Source organism: Acinonyx jubatus, chromosome X, assembly GCF_027475565.1.
Source record: "Acinonyx jubatus isolate Ajub_Pintada_27869175 chromosome X, VMU_Ajub_asm_v1.0, whole genome shotgun sequence".
Taxonomy (NCBI): Eukaryota; Metazoa; Chordata; class Mammalia; order Carnivora; family Felidae; genus Acinonyx; species Acinonyx jubatus.
The window spans coordinates 110,956,496-110,976,408 of record NC_069389.1 but is presented as its reverse complement, the minus strand read 5'-3'; the positions used below and the strand labels follow the sequence as shown (position 1 = coordinate 110,976,408).

General features: G+C 46.4%; 1 protein-coding gene across 5 annotated transcripts in view; it reads left to right on the top strand.

The window, feature by feature from the left end:
* FGF13 (fibroblast growth factor 13) overlaps nucleotides 1–19,151 on the top strand; it is a 442,307-nt gene extending 423,156 nt beyond the window's left edge. For all 5 annotated transcript variants that reach the window (XM_053201748.1, XM_053201749.1, XM_053201747.1 and 2 more), the window contains 2 exons: nucleotides 16,442–16,640; nucleotides 17,768–19,151. In XM_053201748.1, the coding sequence (XP_053057723.1) occupies nucleotides 16,442–16,640; nucleotides 17,768–17,904 (336 nt within the window). In that variant the 3' untranslated portion in view covers nucleotides 17,905–19,151. The remainder of the gene's footprint in view (nucleotides 1–16,441; nucleotides 16,641–17,767) is intronic.
* Nucleotides 19,152–19,913: the final 762 nt, after the last annotated feature.

Below are 19,913 nucleotides of genomic sequence, written 5' to 3'. Positions count from 1 at the left end.
TGAGAGACAGGGACCACTTCCACGTAGGGGTGGTCAGGGAAAGCCTCTCTATGAAGGTGGCATTTGACGGACAAGAGGGGAGGGTTCAGGTGGAAATCTGAAAGAAAAACATTCCCGACAGAGACATCATCAAATTCAAAGGCCCTGAGGTAAGAAGATGCTTGGCGTGTTCAAGGGACAAGCTAGGAAGCCAGTGTGCCTGGCCTAAAATGCGGAAGAGAGCAAATGATAGATGAGAACCGCGAAGTAGCCGGGATTGGGTAGCGTGTGGTGTTGCCGTCCAAGGCCAGGACTTCGGCTCTGGCCCTGAGATGGGAAACCATCGCAAGGTGCGGCGTGGAGGAGCCGCATGATTTGCCTTACATTGTAAATTAATGTTTACCTGCAAGGATGGCCTTTATGGCACCAGTGGCCAGCTACCGCAGTCAGCGAATGCTGCCGGGGAGGCCATGATCTCCCCCAGCCCTCGCTGACTGTGCTTTGTTCCACAGCTGCAGGATGAACCTCAGACGTGAACCCAGCGTCGTGGGCATTCGTGCTGTGGGTCACCATGGGATCGGCAGGAATGTGTAATTAGTTCAGGCCATCCCATCCATACTGCAAGGAGGAAAAAAACTAGTACATTCATTGAACTCGGCCGTCAGCAATGCAGGAAAAACAACTCCCACTGAAGTGAGTCAGCAGCATCTTTATAAACCAAAGCAAGCATATTATGCCTTAAGTGATGGCTCAGTGGCCTCCAGGAAGTAATGCACCTTCCTGAGCACCTAATTTACTACCAGGCTGTGACTCAGGCTCCACGAAAATTGAACCTGTTATTGCTCACTCAATATACAGTAAGCAACTGTGGGTAAACATGGAGACTATTTAGAAGGACAGAGAGTTAATGTTGTTCCGAAGTCAAATACGGAACCTGGAGAAGTTCTCACGCTGGCTTTGGATGTATGTCCGTCCTCCAGTGACCGGATGCTGTTTGCACATCATCTCTTTGCTTGCTTTTTTTTTTTTTAAATGTTTATTTATTTATTTTGAGAGAGAGACAGCATGAGCGGGAGAGGGGAGGGGAGAGAGAGAGAGAGAGAGAGAGAGAGAGAGTCCCAAGCAGGCTCCGTGCTATCAACACAGAGCCCGATGTGGTACTCAAACCCACGAATCGTGAGATCGTGACCTGAGCTGAAAGCAAGAGTCAGACGCTTAACCGACTGAGCCACTAGGCGCCCCTCTTTGCTCTCGTATTGGAGTTGTGCACATAATTTTACGTGTTTGCGCAAAATGAAACACTACGTGAAATTAAACACTGCGGTTCTAATGGCTTCACACCTATTTAATTTGCCTTCTCCTATTTCCTTCTAATGCTAGAAAATTAGCAAAATCCCTGACAGCAGGGCATGGCCTATGGCACCACCATCAAAGCTCTGAGGTTTGAAGCCCTCTTAGTGTTTACTCAGAATATTTGTACTGTCCTTTATTCTGCTCACTTAGCTTACAGCCTCCCTGTTCATTCCTTTCCCCTATGGTTTTCAGCAAATATCCAGCTTCTGTAAACATTCTCTCAGTAGATCCGAATGGCAGGAAATAGAACGGTAGTGACACCAAAGTGTATTTGAAGCATATCATGTCGGGTGATTGGCGCGCTCGTGATCTCACCATGTAGGACGGCGATTTAAAAATGGAGCCTTATTATCTTATACAAGCATATAATGCACAGTATCACTTACAGTTCACTGAGATCAAATCGACTCACGTTCGGCTAGACATAGGATGGACAACGTACATGTTCTTTTAGGTACTCTCTCACGGTGGCGACTTTGGTCGTCCTCTTGTGATTCCGAACAATCTGTTTTTAGGATTCAACATCAGCTATTTCTATTCCAATTTATCCCTTGACCTAGGACGGCCACACTTTTTCCAAGACTGGTAAATGCTTAGCAGCCGCTGACACTAGAACACTTAATTATAACAGATGGAATTAATGAATCGTTGGAATCAAATGATTCAAATGAATCATTTTCCAATGGAAGAAATGCTCAGTCAGGTTATCCTAGTAGGAAGCTGTTTATGCATAGTAGGGCTCTATCTGGCTGGGCTGCTGGGGACTACAGAAGTCAGTTTGGGTCTGTTGTCTCTCACTGTAAGAGCACACTTTGGGGCACTGCACGAGCTCTGGAGGCAGCTTGGGAAGTGCTCTTTGGACAACCGTCTGGAGAAGGCAACTGCACATTGATAGGCCCTTAAGAAATCTTGGTTGACTTAAATGAGTATAATCCCCATAAAATGGTATCTAAAATAATCAGTCTCCGCAAGTCAGCTAGCCATGATACTGCACATTCTACAAAACAATAGCCATTATATAAAGATGTTGTTTCGAGAAGCTGTGACTCACCAAGCAGATCACGCACTGTGATTCTGTACATAAACTGACTCGTCTCTGCGGCCGGAACTCATACCCTGCTTTACCTGCGGAACGGTGTAGAATAGCAAGGCTCATCTGAAAATGCATCGTCTGATGTGAACCAGCACATGTAAGCGAATGTCTCCTCTCCTCTCCTCTCCTCTCCTCTCCTGAACTTGAGTCTCACATTGGCATTTGAGACTCAACTGCAGAACATCTCTGTGTCTCCTCTCTCCAACGGTGGGTTTCAGAGCAAAGGGAAAATGGATCTGTGACGGGGAGGGAGAGGGAAGCATTGGATGCCGGACCCACACGACCCCCTCCCTGGGGACATAACTCGGGTAGAACAGGAAAAGGCTGTACGTCTGGTGCGCCCTGTCTCCCTTACAGTCGTCAGTCACCCTTCTGTCAACTATCTGTTTCAGTTGGTACTCCGCGTTTCACCACTTCTGCCTGCAGCTAAGTGAGAGAGTTTAATTCCGAGGACGGTGATCTCCGCGCAGGTCCGTGTCTTTCTCTTTCTGTTGGAGAAGGAGTGTTGTTTGCACCCTCACGATGCTGAGGGATATAGTAGGCCCCGTCATGTGCCAACATCCCAGATTGATTCTATCCGAGAGGTTAAAGAAAGAGAAGCGGTCCAACTGCTGATACGATTCATGAATAGACGATGCCTTGGTGATACAGCTTCTCATACACCAATCACATGCATTTAGAATAACCTTTGTATGGAATCAATATGAGCTGTAAAAGACCAAATATTGTGAACGTTTAAAGGTTTAGCCCCCCGCCCCGATTATCTTTAGAGTAATATATGCAGCATATTTGCCAGTGTAGATTTTTTCCATCACCAGCCACCTGGCAAAAATTAGTATGAGACGAGTGATTTAGCTTTCTTCTGTTCAGATATAATTTCATTACCCCCCCTTTAAAAAAAATTGTACGTTTATTTGAAATTTAAATTTACCTGAGAGTCCTGTATTTTTTTTATTTTTTTTTTATTTTATTTTTTTTTTACAGTTTGTTTATTTTTTGACAGAGAGAGTGAGCGTGAGCTAGGGAGGGTCAGAGAGAGAGGGAGACACGGAATCCGAAGCAGGCTCCAGGCTCCGAGCTGTCGGCACAGAGCCCGACGTGGGGCCGGAACTCACGAACCGTGAGATCATGACCTGGGCCAAAGTCGGACGCTTAACCTTAAGACTGAGCCACCCAGGCGCCCCCCCCCCATTTTTTTTTGAGTCCTGTATTTTTTTAATGACGTGTGATACTTTTTCCTCTGTGTGCCGTGAAAAGAGGAGGTGCCGATCATTAGCTGGGAGCCACCAAAGAGTTGCAAACCCAGCACGCGGAATCATGACGGGAGGCTGCTCGGATGTTCGAGAAGTGCACGTCATTTTTTTGAATGAAAAAAAATCATAGCCATGCAGAACATAAGGAAGAAACTCAGGAGGAGATCAGTTACATATTCCCTGTGACCCAGTAATTCTCTGCACTCCCAGTGGCTCCCCCAGCCTCCGAAGCGCAGTAATTGGTTCGGAGGAGACATTTTCCCATTCAGGAGACAGATCTCTGCTACGTTTGGCCCTGGCCTTATTTCTCCAATCTGGCTTAAGTTGAGGAACGTTCTTGCTAGATTCGTAGGGGAACGTGTGTGAGATTGTGAAAGGCCTTGGACACCAGGCCACGCAGTTTGGATTTTACCCTGTAGGCAGCAGGGAGCCGTTAAAAGATGTCGAACAGGAGCAATGATAATGATAAGAGATATTAAGGGAGTGTTATGGTTCTGTTCCCAGCATGAACATGACCGGAGAATTCATCTGTACTAGCTGTCTAGTTCAGCTTTTCCAGCATGCAGATTTTCAGGGCCAGCTGTAAGAGCTCGATGGTAAGAGAACAAAAGTCAGAATTGGTAATGCGAATGTAATTGCAAAGAGAGGGATTTTCGTGATCCAGATCACCGGGAACAGAGAATAATAATCATTTTAAAGAGTGACTGTAGAATTATTTGTTATTTTGTTTGAGTTCTTTGAAACCACTTCGATGCTATGTAATTACCTTAAGTTTTAAGTGTTCCCTGCAGGGATAATTTATGCATCTTACATTCTCATGCAAATGCTTTAACGGTCTACACTGTTGAAAATGAAAGCCGAAAATTATTCCAAATAGGTCATGGTTGTGCGAAGCTTATGAAGTATTAATCATTTTTACAGAGTCTCACAGTTTATATTATATATTCTGGCATTGTGTTTTCACCTACGGTAATACTTAGGTAACAAATATTTGAAAATCTAAATTGCATATTTTGATAAAGCAGTGTAATTTGCCGATTTCAACATGAAACGTCATCCAAACCCTTTAAAAAAATTACTATAAAAATGTTACGGTATCTCAGGATATACAGAACAAGCCACATTTAATTTAAGCGAAGCTACCGAAAGCTTATTTGTGAATCCTGGCTGGATACTTGGTTTAAACCCTCCCGAAAAGCACGGCGTTTTTAGAATTCAGGCATCACTGCGGTGGTAATAAATGGATCGCTGGTGACGGCACTTTGGTCATAAATAGGGAACCGGTTTTGTTTACCGCGACATAGCTACACGCCTAAGCGTGACATTTCTCTTACGAAATAGCCTGCTTGATGCTAGCAGCCTTCAGAGTGTCTTATTTTAATGAACTTTCACGCGACTTGTCCACAGCAACCCCGAGTTTCTCAGGGAAACCGATCTCTTCGTTGTTTTCAGAGTTGGATGTGTGTTACACACAGGAAACTCCCCAGCAAGAAGTAGGTTTATTCTTCCATCAGGCTCCTCTGGAGGTACTGACTTTGCAGGAGAACATAAGCTGCCCTGGGCGGGCAGCTTCTCCCCGAGCTCTGAGCACACCTGGGAGTTGGGACCGGAAACAGATTTTCCTCAGCAGAGGAAAGACAATTCACTTTCCCACCTTCCTTCCCCGTTCAACCTTGGTGGGGGTGCACGGATGGCAGGCATTTCGCAGAGGGTCACAGGACTACAGAATTAGAGAAAACAAATCTTCACACTGACTTTCTGTGTGTTCACTTTTTGTCTGTTTTTCCCCCCACCCCATCTCTCTCTCTCTCTCTCTCTCTCTCTCTCTCTCTCTCTCTCTCTCGGGCATGTGCTCGCTCCCTCTCTCCTCCCCTTCCCTTGCAACATACACGCACGCACACACACATCTTCCTAGATTGATCTCTGTGTCTCCTTACCCATCACCCACATCTGTACCTAGTCTCAGTAAACATGCTCTGGGGTCATCCCCGGAAACCTCCTAGGGTAGAGAATGAAAACAAATCGAATGTGTTGAAATTCGGCCATGAACATTTGGCAATAGAAGAATGAATTTTCCGGGGCGCCTGGGTGGCTCAGTCGGTTAAGCGTCCGGCTTCGGCTCAGGTCATGATCTCGCGGTGCGTGAGTTCGAGCCCCGCGTCGGGCTCTGTGCTGCCAGCTCAGAGCCTGGAGCCTGCTTCGGCTTCTGTGTCTCCCTCTCTCTCTGACCCTCCCCCCCCCCCCGCAAAAATAAATATTAAGAAAAAGAAGAAGAAGAATGAACTTTTCAGGGCATGATCTCGGAGAATGGTAAATGAACGCATTAATGGAAAGCTGTCTGGCGGTGTGAAGAAAGCGCAGCTGAGGCCGAGCTGTGTGTCAGGACTCTTCCTCCCCTCTCTGCAGCTCAGGAACAGATCAGGCTGCAGAGTCTTAAGTGTTTGTGCAGCCCTGAAAGCATCCTCAAAATAAGGACCTCTCACATGTCAACACCAGCCACCTTCAACAGATTCCGGCTTCCTCTGGAAGGGGGGCGTCCCTGCTCTGGAGTTTTTCTCTAAAAGAGAGTATGAAAACCCGGTTCCCATATCTTAGCATCTCTGGTCCCATTTCTTCAGCGGTAAAAAGAGCCCTTTAGACAGAAGAAAAAAGTCTACCAGAATCCATTAGAATCATTCCCTTTGTCATCATCATCGCTATCAAACTGTCCCTTAGCTGTCACTTGAATGCCATGACAATTTAAGCAGTCAGAGAAAACTTTCAAAGTAGGCACAGCTTAAACATAAAGGACTATTAGATTTTTTCATGACCGTTGTTATTAGTAACCTACACTATGAAAGTAGAAGTAGCAAAACAGTGGTTTGGAACAAAAGAAGTGAGATAATAATGTTGTACTTTTGGTGGCATAGTGATTAAAACGAGACATGCAAATGCCGTCTGGCCCATTATTACTGGATTGCTGCACAGATCTCTTTACTATGATGTGCGTTCCACTGGTACACATTATAGTAATGCAAATTTTAGAATCTTAGGATATTTTAGGCCCCAAATTCAGAGCTCATGTATTGTTAGCCTTGAAAAGGAATCACTGCTGAAAGCGATTCTCATGCATACACTTTAATGTGTAACATGAACCGCCCCCCCCCCCCCACACACACACCAGAAGTGCAGATTAAGGCGAGGGAAGGGATCCCAGAGTCAGCGGGCACTCACACGCACACTAGCTGCCTTCCACGCCTCCTGTGGTCCCCACTCTGAGGCACACACTGCTGGTCTTCTCTCATGGGTGCAGGATGGGAGCCCAGGCTTTTGCCCACAGTCAGCCGTCTGGAAAGTGGAAGAGGCGGGTTTGAACAGAGATCTTCAGGGTTCAGAGAGGCAGGACACACGAAGAGGAGGAAGGGCTGGACCTTCGGCAGATACTGGAACTGTCATGTAGAGGAGAGTGGATATCGCAGCCTCTGTCTTACACAGCGATGAGTTGTGGGAAAAGGCACGCTTGCGACCAAATTTATAAAGAACGGACTTGTTAAGGTCTTCTTTCCCATGGTTTTGTCCCTTGTGGGGAGGTGGGGGGACTCTTCTCCCAGGCCATCCCTCTGAAGTTATCACAGAGGGCTGCGACCAGGGTTAAACCAGATCATCATATACACACAGGGGCCTCCCATCGTGCTTGGCACAAGTCAGGTTCTCAGAAAGTCATAGCTTGGAGCGAACTCTTCCATTTGTGTCTTGAATTGATGGGCCGACTTCCCCCATTCGGATTCATGGTCAGTCACTGTCGATAGCATCCCCTCGTGAGCTCTTTTCAAAGGGCAGATGGGAGTTAGAAATGCACGGTCTTCATAGAAAGAAGACTCTTCTTTGCAACTTCCTATCCCCGGAAGTAATTTGCAGGTGCCATGTGATGGGGCGGTCCAGTAGCCCTCTGTGACACCTTTCTCATTCTTGGTTTTACAGATTAGGCCTTCGCACCTTGCCCGGGGACTCCGGGTTTTATGGTTTGCGGTGGAAAGCACGCTCAGTGACTTCCATTTGAGCAGCCACTGTTGTCTAGCTTTGCTTCCCTACCTGCGCGAGAGAAGAGATTAGAAGTCTTTGAAGAAGTAGGCGCCTGCCTATTGTAAGTGACTCTGCTGCAGAGACAGACCCTATCAAAGTTCACACAACCGCTATCCAACACAAACCAGAATGAAGTTTCAGAACATCCTGCGCACCCATCTTGGTATGATTTCATTTTTAATAGGCCACCGACCTCGCAGGGGTTTTTTCTCTGATCCGCAGGGCAAGAACCTTTCTCCTTTGCGTGCCAGTTTGCCGGATCTCTGGGAAAAGTTTTCTGAGTTCCCAGGCGTGTGAATTTTCAGACAGGAGTTTGCAACAGCTACTTCAAAAGATACAAGCTACAAAGTTTATTCTCTGGCTGTGCACAAATACTTCCCAGGCCCTTCTCTTGGCATTGGCTTTAGGGCCCCCTCTGAAGTTCTTACACAGAAGAGTACCACCACAAATGAGAAATCACCATAGTACCAGGCAAGCTTTGCCCAGTGGGCACGAATGAATGCTAGTAAGCAGCCAGAAGACCGGCAAGTTTATTTCTAGAAATCAGGTCTGATATTTGATTCCCCTCTCAATACACGTGGGTCAGCCATTCTGTAGGAAAAACCAACATCCAGAGTTAATGCACATCCTAGACCGAGAAAAAAAAAAAAGTTTTAGGGAGTTATTCAGTTAAGAGAAGTATTCTTCCCTTGGGAAGAAAATGCTTTGCCACAAACTTCTGTTAAACAGGAGGGTTAAACCCAGCAAGATTTGAAAACTCCTGTTGTGGTCACATGGTCTCTCCACAGTGTTGTGTCTTACAGAAAATGAAGTACGTCTTCTGCTACCTAACTGCGTCGCCTAAACAATCTGTCTTCTTCTGGAAGGTTTGGGTCACACTAACACCATCTTGAGCCAGTTATGCAGCCTTGAAGACATGTGGCCCATCCATCTGCTTTATCACAAATCGTAGCAAAGTTATTTATTGTACCAAACATATTTGCTTGACCAGGTTTGGAGCTGAGTGAGGCCTTTGGATCACATGATTTTTGAATCATGACAAAAATAGCCCCTCTTAGGTTCTGTAAGGGATGCATTGTTTTTGTTCTTTGTCCTGCTTTTTTTCTAGCTTACTTCAGTGTTTATAAAAATAAAATAAATTCCAGGCCACCTGGTGACTCAGTCGGTTAAGCATTCAACTTCGGCTCAGGTCATGATCTTGCGGTCTGTAAGTTCAAGCCCCACGTCGGGTGCTATGCAGACAGCTCGGAGCCTGGAGCCTGTTTCGGATTCTGTGTCTCCCTCTCTCTCTGCCCCTGAACTCCAGGCCTCAAGTATGGCCATATCTGTGTCCCAATTCTGTTTTAAACAGGCCATCGGTTGACAAGCTCCTTGATATATTTTTGGTGGCTTTTGTTTTGTGAAAAATTGAAAAAAAAAATCATTATGGCATACTGGCATATTTTGTAGGGTCAACATAAGATTAATTAAAGGATCTATTAAATACCTTGGAATTTGAAAACATACTACTAAGAAATTTCATTGTAACCCTATGAGGAAAAATAGGCCCGTATCCATCATCTTAATTATAATTTGCATTTCTTTACAAACGGTTGCTTAATCGTACCTGCACTTTTAGGTCATTTTGTCACCTGGTATTTCGTGAGGCCCATTCGTAAGCACCTCGTTTCTTTAGTGCTGTGGCTTGAAGCATTACGGCCTTTTGGGTCCACCGCAGACAGACGTGGAAAATAGAGGAGAGCACGAAGCACAAGGTGTAATTCACGTGCAGTCCCAATTTGGGGGCCGAATTGATACTCTTCCGTATTAATAAAACATGTATAAGCAGACCCTTTATCAATGCCTGGTTTTCCGGGCACGTATTTTGAGAAGTCATCCCATGTCGCATGTTTCTGGGGCCTTTTTCCACACGCCTTGCCTCCTTGGATCCTTGTACGACAATCCAGGAAGGGCAGCGGGACCCGTGGGGTTTGCACCCCACCCACCCCCTGCCATTTTCACAGAGCTTGGGCGAACAGAACTTAATTGAAATGTTTAGCTCTTTGCAGACCCAGAGACCAAGAGTAGAAGTTTAGCGCCCCTCTCTTGGTTAACACGAAGTGTCTTCATTCTTGTAGCTGAAGCATGATTTGGTCCCTGTTACTCCCTCTTGTCTTTCCCCCTCCCCGCCTCCTCTCCTTCCGGCCCTCATGCCTCCCTCCTCTCTCTTGCTCTCCTCCGTCTCCAGTTTCTAAAGTTGAATGTATCTGTAGGCCTCCTCCTCTGTCCTTTTAGCCACTGCTCTCTCTGCCCTCGCAGGCAGGTTCTGACTCCTCAGTGTCCACTGGGAAACAGCCCTCTCTTCCTGGGGTGCCATATAACCCTTCTCTGGATCTGGACCAGGGAGCTTCCGAGCTCCCTGCATATGTGACTGCATTCTTTCGTGTATTTCTTTCACCATGTGGGAAACTGATCATTGACTGTAAGCCAGGCCTTATGCTAGGAGCTGCCCTCAAGGATCTCACAGTCCAGAAGATATTTGAATGAGCAAACCATTGTCTGTTTATCATGAATTAGTAGCTGCGGTGCCCTGGGTGAGTACCGATTCCCCCTCTCCTCCAACCTCTCCCTTCCCATTCTTTGATCTTAATAATAATGAAGTTCATTCACATCGAATATACCCTGGGAGAGAACATCAAAGTCCTGAACATAATAATTAATCCTGGATTTCTAAATCACTGATCGAGGGGAGACCTGTGTAGAGAATATAGGTATAGTTACAGCGTCACCCCCCATGGGTATGATTTGTATTTTAAGGTTCTATTTTTAAATTTTTTAACAGAGTTGGAAATCTAGTTTTAATTTGCATATTATGTTCGTTAGGCTGGGGAATAATTGAAACACACGAGTCAGACGTGCTTAAGTAACCTGCTAACTTTAAATCTAGAGAATTAATTGTCATCCGAACATGGCTCAGAATTAGAAGAGTGAGCCTTGCTTTTGGCAGTAATTGTTAAATTAATTGGATTGTCAGGCTATGCAAATGTGGCCGGAAGACAGGAGGCCGGAAGTGAGAGGATTAAAGGGAGGTGGCTCAGTTTGTTGAGCGTCCAACTTCGGCTCAGGTCACGATCTCACGGTACGTGACTTCGAGTCCCGCGTCGGGCTCTCTGCTGTCAGCACAGAGCCCGCTCCGAATCCCCTGTCCCCCCCCCCCCCCCCGCCCCTTCCCCACTTGGAAGCGCACGCCCCCTCTCTTTCAAAAATAAATAACCATTTGATTAACAAATAAAAATACAAAATACTTCCTTCGAGAGAAACGTGCTAAAGGGGAACATTTACGGTATGCCTGGCAATCCCCAAAGCTCCCCATCGTACCGATGTGCGAACTCCAATGAAACGCGGCCACCTTACCAGTGGTACCGTAGCTGCGAAAGGGGGCCAGAGTATGAACAATCTGCTGTTAAGGCCTGTGTTTGCTGAGTGACTTAACCTTTATCAGGAAGGTATTGGTCTCGGCGTGCGTCTGTTGGTGCTGGAGATGTGTTTAGGGCACTGAGATGACATAAAGGATGTACGGATCCTTTTTAGCCCTCACCTTTTCGGTCATAGCCCCCAGGGATGTAGGTCCACAGCAGCTGCTGAGTGATACGGCCCCTCCGTGGCTGCCCTTGGGGAAACTGCCACCACAGCCCAAGGTGCTTCTGACCTGGCTTCAGCTCCAGGAGGCCAGAGAGGTATCGCGCCCTCTCCATACTTTACTCTCAGAGTCAGGGCAACCCAGGGCACTCCTGCTTCTTCTGACCCTAATAGAAAAGAGTGCTTTACACAGGTCAAAGCCTTTCCTTCTGGGGCAAAGGTGTTTTCCGGCACACCATTGACTCTGGGGGTTGTTTGCACATAACCAACGTTACCGATTGTGCTAATGCCTTCTTCTGTGCCTCTCAGAGTCTGTGTAGAGGTCTTGAGCCCCGATAAGGCTGGCTGACCATTACCGTTTGTGGCTAGAGGTGTTCTCCAGTGTGTTCTTGGAACGTGATGCAGAAGGCTTCAGATGTTTCCTTCTTGTCAGTGATATCTCAACCTCCAAGAAACGATTCCCCCTTTAACAGTGTCTAAATTGGTAAAGAGAAATGGTCGATTTTGCTCCTGGATCTGCTCATTCTGCATAGGTCCTTCTCCCTTACCCCAAATAGAGTCATTATCGCTAACTGGTATGGATTCTTTAGGTAAAAAGGTTCAATATTCACCGAGAAAACACTAACCTCGAACTTCAAGGAGAATAGAGAGGATGGCACAGAGGAGATTTAAAGACAGATTGATTAGTTCATGAACCAAAAAGACGTTATTCCTCTGGAAAAAAAATACATACATATGCGAGAGAAACAACTTTTAAGAGAAATCGATGCATAAAACGTTGTAAGATACAAGAAAGCACCCTTTCTTTTGTACCCATGCCAGATAACTTCTTAGCGACTATGCAGGGAATGCTTGGCATCTCCTGAAAGCGTTCATTTATGATGATGGCAGACATTTATCTCATGCGTGTGAAATTCAGAAAAGTGATGCTCAAGGCCACTAGGGTACCTTTTTCTGTATTTTTTTCTCTTTTCAAATTTTTATCTAAATATCAGTCAACACCCAGTGCAGTGTTGGTTTCAGGAGTAGAGCCCGGTGGTTCATCCCTTCCGTATAACCCCCAGTGCTCATCCCAACAAGTGCCCTCCTCAATGCCCATCACCCGTCTAGCCCATCCCCCCACCCAACACCCCTCCATCAACCCTCAGTTTGTTCTCTATCGTTCAGAGTGTCTGGTTTGTTTCCCTCTTTTCTCTTACCTCCCCCCGCCATGTTCCCATATGTTTGTTCTGTTTCTTAGATTACAACGGTACCTTTTTCGAGAGCACTGCTAATCATCTCCCGATCAATCAGAGGACGTTGATTCCTTGCCCTGTGTCTTCCCGGCATCCCCTGAACAGGGCTTCCCTGATAGGGTCAAATCCAGTACGTGTTACTGATGTGACTCATTGCTGAGACAGAGACGCGGCCGTACCCCTCTTCCCTTTGCGAGCCCTTCCTGTGTCGGGTGGGATGTTCACATTTTTCCGCACTGGATAAAAACGAAGCCTCTTCTGCCTACTCATTCCAACACTGGATGAAATGACAGTGACACACACACAGAACAGAACAGTCCCTTGGTTGCTTCCACATTCTTTTTTTGGCCTCATTTCCCGCTCTACTGAGTTTTTGAGTCCAAATTTAGTGGTGATGACTAAGAAATTGCCAGGATGTGACAGAGCATCCAGCTCATTGAGTCCTTCCTTGCCATTTTCCAATAGTTGTAACAATCGCCAAGTTTTGCCTCCTAACGTCGTAGGTGCCAGCATCTGTGTAGTATCTGTTATTCTTAACAGATGCTAAATCGCGCGTGCAGGATCTGTCCGTGCAATGACAGCCTCCTTCTGCAGACAGCTGATTCCATATGGTATTAAGGAAGTTCCCTGCCGACTTTTTACTGGTTGATACTTCTGAATCCTGGAATTTCCAAGACTTAAATCGGAATCTCTGAAATCCGAATCCCGTGAGTGATAGGTAAGCGGTCTGCTGTGTGCGAGGCAGCCCGACCGGTCGGCCGTGAGGGTAGAAGGTGGGTTCAGAAAATACGACAAGTTCCCTGCCATCTGGAGCTGCTCATGCATGTGCCTGAGTCATGGGACCAGCTAGAGGTGTAGGGAGGGCTTAAGGGAGCACCAATTTGCATGTCATCAGCTCTGAGGATCTCTCTTAAGAGATCCTCTGTGATTCTGGAGGCAGTCATAGCTGACCTAGGCCTTGAAGGATGAGAGGAAAGCCAGTAGGTAAAGGCAGAAGAATTACATCCTAAGCGAAGGAAATGAGCAGCATCTGGAAAGGCACAAAGGCACACGTGAGTCTGAATGGTGGGGAATTTTATTTTGTTTGTATTTTTTATTTCTTTTAGCTTTTATTTAGTTTTGAGAGAGAGGGGGAGAGGGAGAATGTAAGCGGGAGAGGGTCAGAGAGCGAGAGGGAGAGACAATCCCAGGCAGGCTCCATGCTGTCCGCGCAGAGCCCGACACGGGGCTTGATCTCATGAAGCTTGAGATCATGACCTGAGCCGAAATCAAGAGTCGGAAGCTTCACCGACAGAGCCACCCAGGCACCCCGCAATTTGTGGGAAATCTTAAATTTTTAAAAATTTGTTAATGTTTTTTGTTTTATTTTTGAGAGAGAGAGGGCACAAGCGGGGCGGGGGGCAGAGAAAGAGGGAGACATGGACCCAAAGCAGGCTCCAGGTTCTGAGCCGTCAGCACAGAGCCCGACCTGGGGGCTCGAACCCACCAACTGTGAGATCATGACCTGAGCCGAAGTCGTCTCTCAACCGACTGAGCCACCCAGGTGCCCCTGGGGAATTTTAGATGCCATGTCAAGCCGCTCGTTTTACTGTAAGGCAGGTGACACCATCAACAGTTCCCAAGGAAGGGAACTTTGCTTGGGGGGCGGGAATCTGCTAGCAGAAGAGGAGAGACCAATTCGGAGGTTATGACAGCAGGCCAGTGGAGAGGTCAGAGGGCGCCAGCTCGATCAGTCGCAGTGAAAACGGAAGGTGAAGCTCGTGGACGGGAGAGATTGTGCATGAACTTGAAGGTGCCCCGGAGTTTTAAGTCCTTCCCGTTTTCCTGGTCTGAATTCCTGCCCATCCTTCAAAGGTCAGCTAAAATAACACCCTCTCTGTGAACGCTGCCCCTCTGCAGCCCCCAGTGAGGGCGAAAGCGGGCTTCCTCTGTTGTCCTAAAACCCCGCCTGCAAATACACTGCAAGTTTCCTGAGGCCCCTACTTATTTACCTGTGAACTCTTTGTGTCACCCAAGCATACAGCGGGGTCGTCGGAAAACCGTGTATACGTGAATGAATGAATGCGACCATCACACGAGACGTTAAATGCAGCCCTTTTGCGGGACCTGCCTGAGCACATCGCGTCCCACCGTTGGGAGAATCCTCCAGAGGGGGGGTTTCACAGCCCGTAAACAGAACGCTTCGGCTCCTATATGCAGTAGTTGCCTTGGAAATACGTTCTTCTTGACCAGGTTGAATTTGTGTGAACCTTCAGAGGACCTGTCAAGTGTGCCCCTAGGCTGAAATAACCCCCAGAGAGGACTCTCTAATCCATGCACTGGGTGAGAATCGGTGAGATGACGGAGTGACCCAGATTTCGTGGATGCCCAGAAGAGAAGAGAAGGTTCTGTTGTTTCACTTTCAGAGAAAGGCCGCCTCATTTGAGGAATTTGTCCCTCTTTGCTGAAGTGACTGTCTCAGAGCACTTCAGATTCTGTCCCTCGGACAGCATGCGTTGCTTAGACTGATATCTAATCTGAAAATGAACGAAGGTGGGACCATGGAGGCATTGTGCGGAAAGGCTGGTGTCCAGAAAGCACACGATTTTTTTTAATGTGTTTTCATGTTTGTTTATTTTTGAGAGAGAGAGAGAGAAACAGAGCGTGAGCAGGGGAGGGACAGAGAGAGAGGGACACACAGAATCCGAAGCAGGCTCCGGGCTCCGAGCTGGCAGCACAGAGCCCGACATGGGGCTTGAGCCCACGAATTGTGAGATCATGACCTGAGCCGAAGTCGGACGCCCAACCGACTGAGCCACCCAGGTGCTCTAGCGCATGATTTTTTTACAAGGTTTTTTGGTAGGGTTTTATCAGAAGTTATTGCTGAGAACATCTCAGCAAATTACCATTGTTTTCTATGTCTACCACTCGGTGGATTACTGAGAGATGAGAATCTGATGCTCATTTAATTTGCTTACAAATGGCTGTTTTTAATGGCTGTTTATGGCACACGCCCACATCTGCAAAACGTGAACGAAGGTTTTCAGGTGGTTTTTTTTTTTCTTTTCTGAAACAGTCCGTTTTCATTTGTGGGGGCAGATCCAAAGAAAACATGGCCAGGTACACGGCAGAAATCACATTCCAGGGTTCATAGCCCCCTGGGCTGCTCTCTCGTGTCTGCTTGTAGAATTACTGTAAATTCCTGCTTCCCTATTGATTTGCTTGTAAATGTTACTGTAAGGCAAGGACGAGGTGGGGGGGGGGGAATTTTCTTTTCATTTTTAAGTCAAGGTCCAATGATTAAGAGACAAATCAATTTGGTTTACCTAACAGCCAACCAAAGCCTTTCTTTGTAGCATCCCTCTAGAAATATAGGCAGCCAGTAATAAAACACTGTAACACAGCTCTTAGCCTCGGGCAGTTGACAATGATAGTACAGAATAAGTGGACAATCTCTGAAAATTAAGTAGAAGGACCAAATGTTTATTTTCTCATATTTAATTCTGACAACGGCCAGGAACAAAGCCTCGTGTGACAGCTTTATACTTGTCTTTTCGATCTTTAGCTCTTGTATTTGTCCAGTGTATTCCAGTTACGTGGCTGGTTCTAATTTTTCCATTATCTTAGTACAAAGAGAGTGAATCATTGATCAGTAGCACTTACACTTGGGGCTTTTTGCAAAGCATCACGTGAACTGTTCTATATAGTCTGGGTTTCCAGTGGTAATAGTCTATGCTATTAAAATAGAGCACCGGTCGTACAAGCTTGAACAAAGTATGTCCGAAAGTCCTGAAGGGCAATACCACAGGGTTCTCCGTGAAATCCACAGCTATAAATACTGAGCTTTGGTTTATTTACTTTTCTCGCAGGAACACTTTACACCTGAGTGCAAATTCAAAGAGTCGGTGTTTGAAAATTATTACGTGACCTATTCGTCGATGATCTATCGTCAGCAGCAGTCAGGCCGAGGGTGGTATCTGGGTCTGAACAAAGAAGGAGAGATCATGAAAGGAAACCACGTGAAGAAGAACAAGCCTGCAGCCCACTTTCTGCCCAAACCACTCAAAGGTAAACCTGATATGATAGGAGCTGTGTACGAGGCAGTGCTTCATCATGCTTGTCTAAGTGGAACGTCATTCTTCCCCATGAAGGCAACTATACAGAAATGGACTGACCTTCTGTAACACTTAAAAGCATGAAAAAAGCACTGACAATAGCACCTGATCTTCTGATTTTAATTTTCCCGTAGTACATCTATAGATAGTAGCACCTTAACTTACGTGGGCGTAGCTGATCGCTAACTCAGGACCGCCAGGAGCCCCAAATGACGCCAGAACGGTTCCTGGACAGAAACGCAGATGCTAAAATGTACGCGCACTTACCGGAAAGCTCCTTGGGCCCTCTGCCGGGCCCGGCAATATCGTCCCGGCAGTTTTCATTCGTGGGGTTTGTCTCACAGCCATTAGTAGGAGGTTAGCAGCCGATTGGACAGAACGAGGGATAGAAATGGGGTGCGGAAGATGAGGCTGTTAGAAGTAGCCGAGACGTGGGAGGGAAGGGATAGGGAACCGGGGGGCAAAGCAGAGCAAGACCTCCCAGAGGCCACCGGCCTGGGGTTAGAACCGAGGTGAGCGTAACAGTGGCCCGTCCCCTCGGGTGAGCTCAGCGCTGCTTAGCAGCGTACGTTCCGTAGCCACACGACTTGGATTCAACTCCCAGCGCCCCTCTTTACTAACTGGATGGTCATGTATGTAACCATACAGCACAACAACAATAATAATACATAGTGTTTCTTGCATTTAAGAATGGCGCTAATATTTAGACTCTCGGAGAGTATCATCTCGAGTATGGTAGAAATTGGTGTTTTAAAATGTGTTCGATTTTAATATTTGGCTCGCACAGCGTGCTGTAGATTATATTTAACCTTCGAAGAGCTTTATTAAAGGCAGTTTTCGTTAATCCTCTCATGTATATAACCATCAGGGATGGAAATGAGGCATTAGACTTCCTTGCACGCTGTGCCAACGCTAGATTTTGCTTAAGCTGAGCCAGTCCGTTCTCGGCTGAGTCCTTGGTGGCAGCGTTTTCCATGTTGGGCTGAAAGCACGGAAGCCTAGTGACCAGGAGAGAAGCTGAGGGCCAGTGCGGGGTGCGCGTTCGAAGGCCTTTGACTCCCATCTGTCTGTGCTTTCCAGTGGCCATGTACAAGGAGCCGTCACTGCACGATCTCACGGAGTTCTCCCGGTCCGGAAGCGGAACCCCAACCAAGAGCAGAAGTGTCTCCGGCGTGCTGAACGGAGGCAAATCCATGAGCCACAACGAATCAACGTAGCCAGTGAGGGCAAAACAAGGGCTCTGTAACAGAACCTTACCTCCAGGTGCTGTTGAATTCTAGCAGGTCCTTCGCCCAAAAGTTCACTTTTGTCAATGACGTTTACCAAACAGGCAGAGTTCACTAGTCTATCTGCCATTAAACCTTTCGATCATCCATACTGAAGCCCCCTAATTTCGATTGAGCTTGTGCAAAAGAATGCCAAGCATGATCAGTGAACTAAATCCTGGAGAGAAGGGCCTGCCCAATGTTCTCATGATCTCACCTGTGCTTTGGGGATGAAAAGCCAAAAACATTTCACAGCACTAATGCTGATAAAAATTTGCTCTCCAACCAAGACAATGTAAAAGACCACAATTGCTCTTCAAAAACAAAAACAAAGCAAAACAAAATTAAGCGCTTAAATGTTTCGTAGGGGCAAACAAAACTTCTTGTGACCTGTGTTGTTTTCTTGGCTTCATGTTTTCCATCTACGCTTGATTCAGACGTATTCTTTACTTGGTAATATTGTGACTCCATGATTTCTGAAATTCAATGGTTCTACTGACTCTGTCACTTAATCCCAATCAACCAAATTCAGGGTTGAATCTGAATTGGCATCTCAGGCTCAAGGTAACAGTGTTCTTGTGATTCTACCATTTTTTTTTTTTTAGATTTTTAGTGTATTCTGGTCAAGTTCTTGTGCTGTATTCTGTGCATAGAAATTGAGTTGTATTGTCAACCCCAGTCAGTAAAGGTTACTTAAAAAAAAAAAAAAGATTATCCTCAAGTGTAGATTTCTCTTGATTCCATTTGTGTTATCATGTCAAACTATCGTTGTGGCTTCTCGTACAAAGACACGAACTGTGGAACCGTGATGTCGTCTTTTGTGTTGTTACGATAAGAAGCGTCCTATCTGTATATGTACGAGTCCTGCTGTTGTTGTATTTGGCATGTGAATATTGTGTACAAGGAAATGTTAAGACTGGTTACCCCTAACCAACATATACTTATACTTGCTTCTGGAAAAGTGTTTAAGACTTAGCTAGGTTTCCATTTAGATCTTCATATCTGTTGCATGGAAGAAAGTTGGAATCTTGGCATAGAGTTGCATGTTAAAATCTGTGTTCCTAAAGTGGACATAGCATGTGCAGGCAGTTTTCTGTCCTGTGCACAAAAAAAAAAGTGAAAAAAAAAGTTGTTTAATATTTGTTGTTGTATACCCAAATACGCACCGAATAAACTCTTTATATTCATTCAAAGAAAAATCCTTCAGGGTACATTTATTGTCTGTTACATGCCATTAGCTGTCACAGAAACCGGAGCTGAACGTTCAATTCTGTATATAAGGTCACTGCCCCCTGATCGTCTACAGTCTAGAGATTCACATTAACACGAACGCTCCTTAAAGTGTGTCCGTCGTACTGGTTATTGTACTTAGACTTCAGATTGGAACAGAGAATTCTCATTCCCACTCAGTGATGGGATTGTACAAACGAGACCTGTGTTGTGGTATCTTCTCTGCCGTTCACGCGGTCAATTCCCCTCTCTGTTGCCCACTTCTCTCGGTGGAGGGAAGGCACACGACTGAATCTCTGCAGTCCTTTCCTACCTCTGAAGGCTGAGGGAAAATGGGAGCGTTTTTAATGTCCGTGACTTGACACTGGCTCCCCAAAGCTGCCGTTGCCTGACAATGCATGCTTCGGGGATAGTTGATAACGTGAAGGAAAGCGTGGAGGAACAGGTAAAACCATAACTGCCTGGGACATGCCAGGACATCCGTCAAAATAGAGTTACTGGGTCCCCAGGCGGGTGGCTACCCATTCCTGAGATGTCTGGGCCAGATTCAGCAGGAGCCCCTAGCCCAGCCCAGTCACCCTGTGACTGCCTCTTAAGCCCTCATCCTGCGTGAGCTCTGAAGTCCCACCCTCGGGAAGCGAGGCTGCCCGCCCGCCTAGCTGGGACCCAGGAGCCTTCTTATGTACCACGAGTAGAATCACACCAATTCTACTCAACCCTCGCCCCTTATT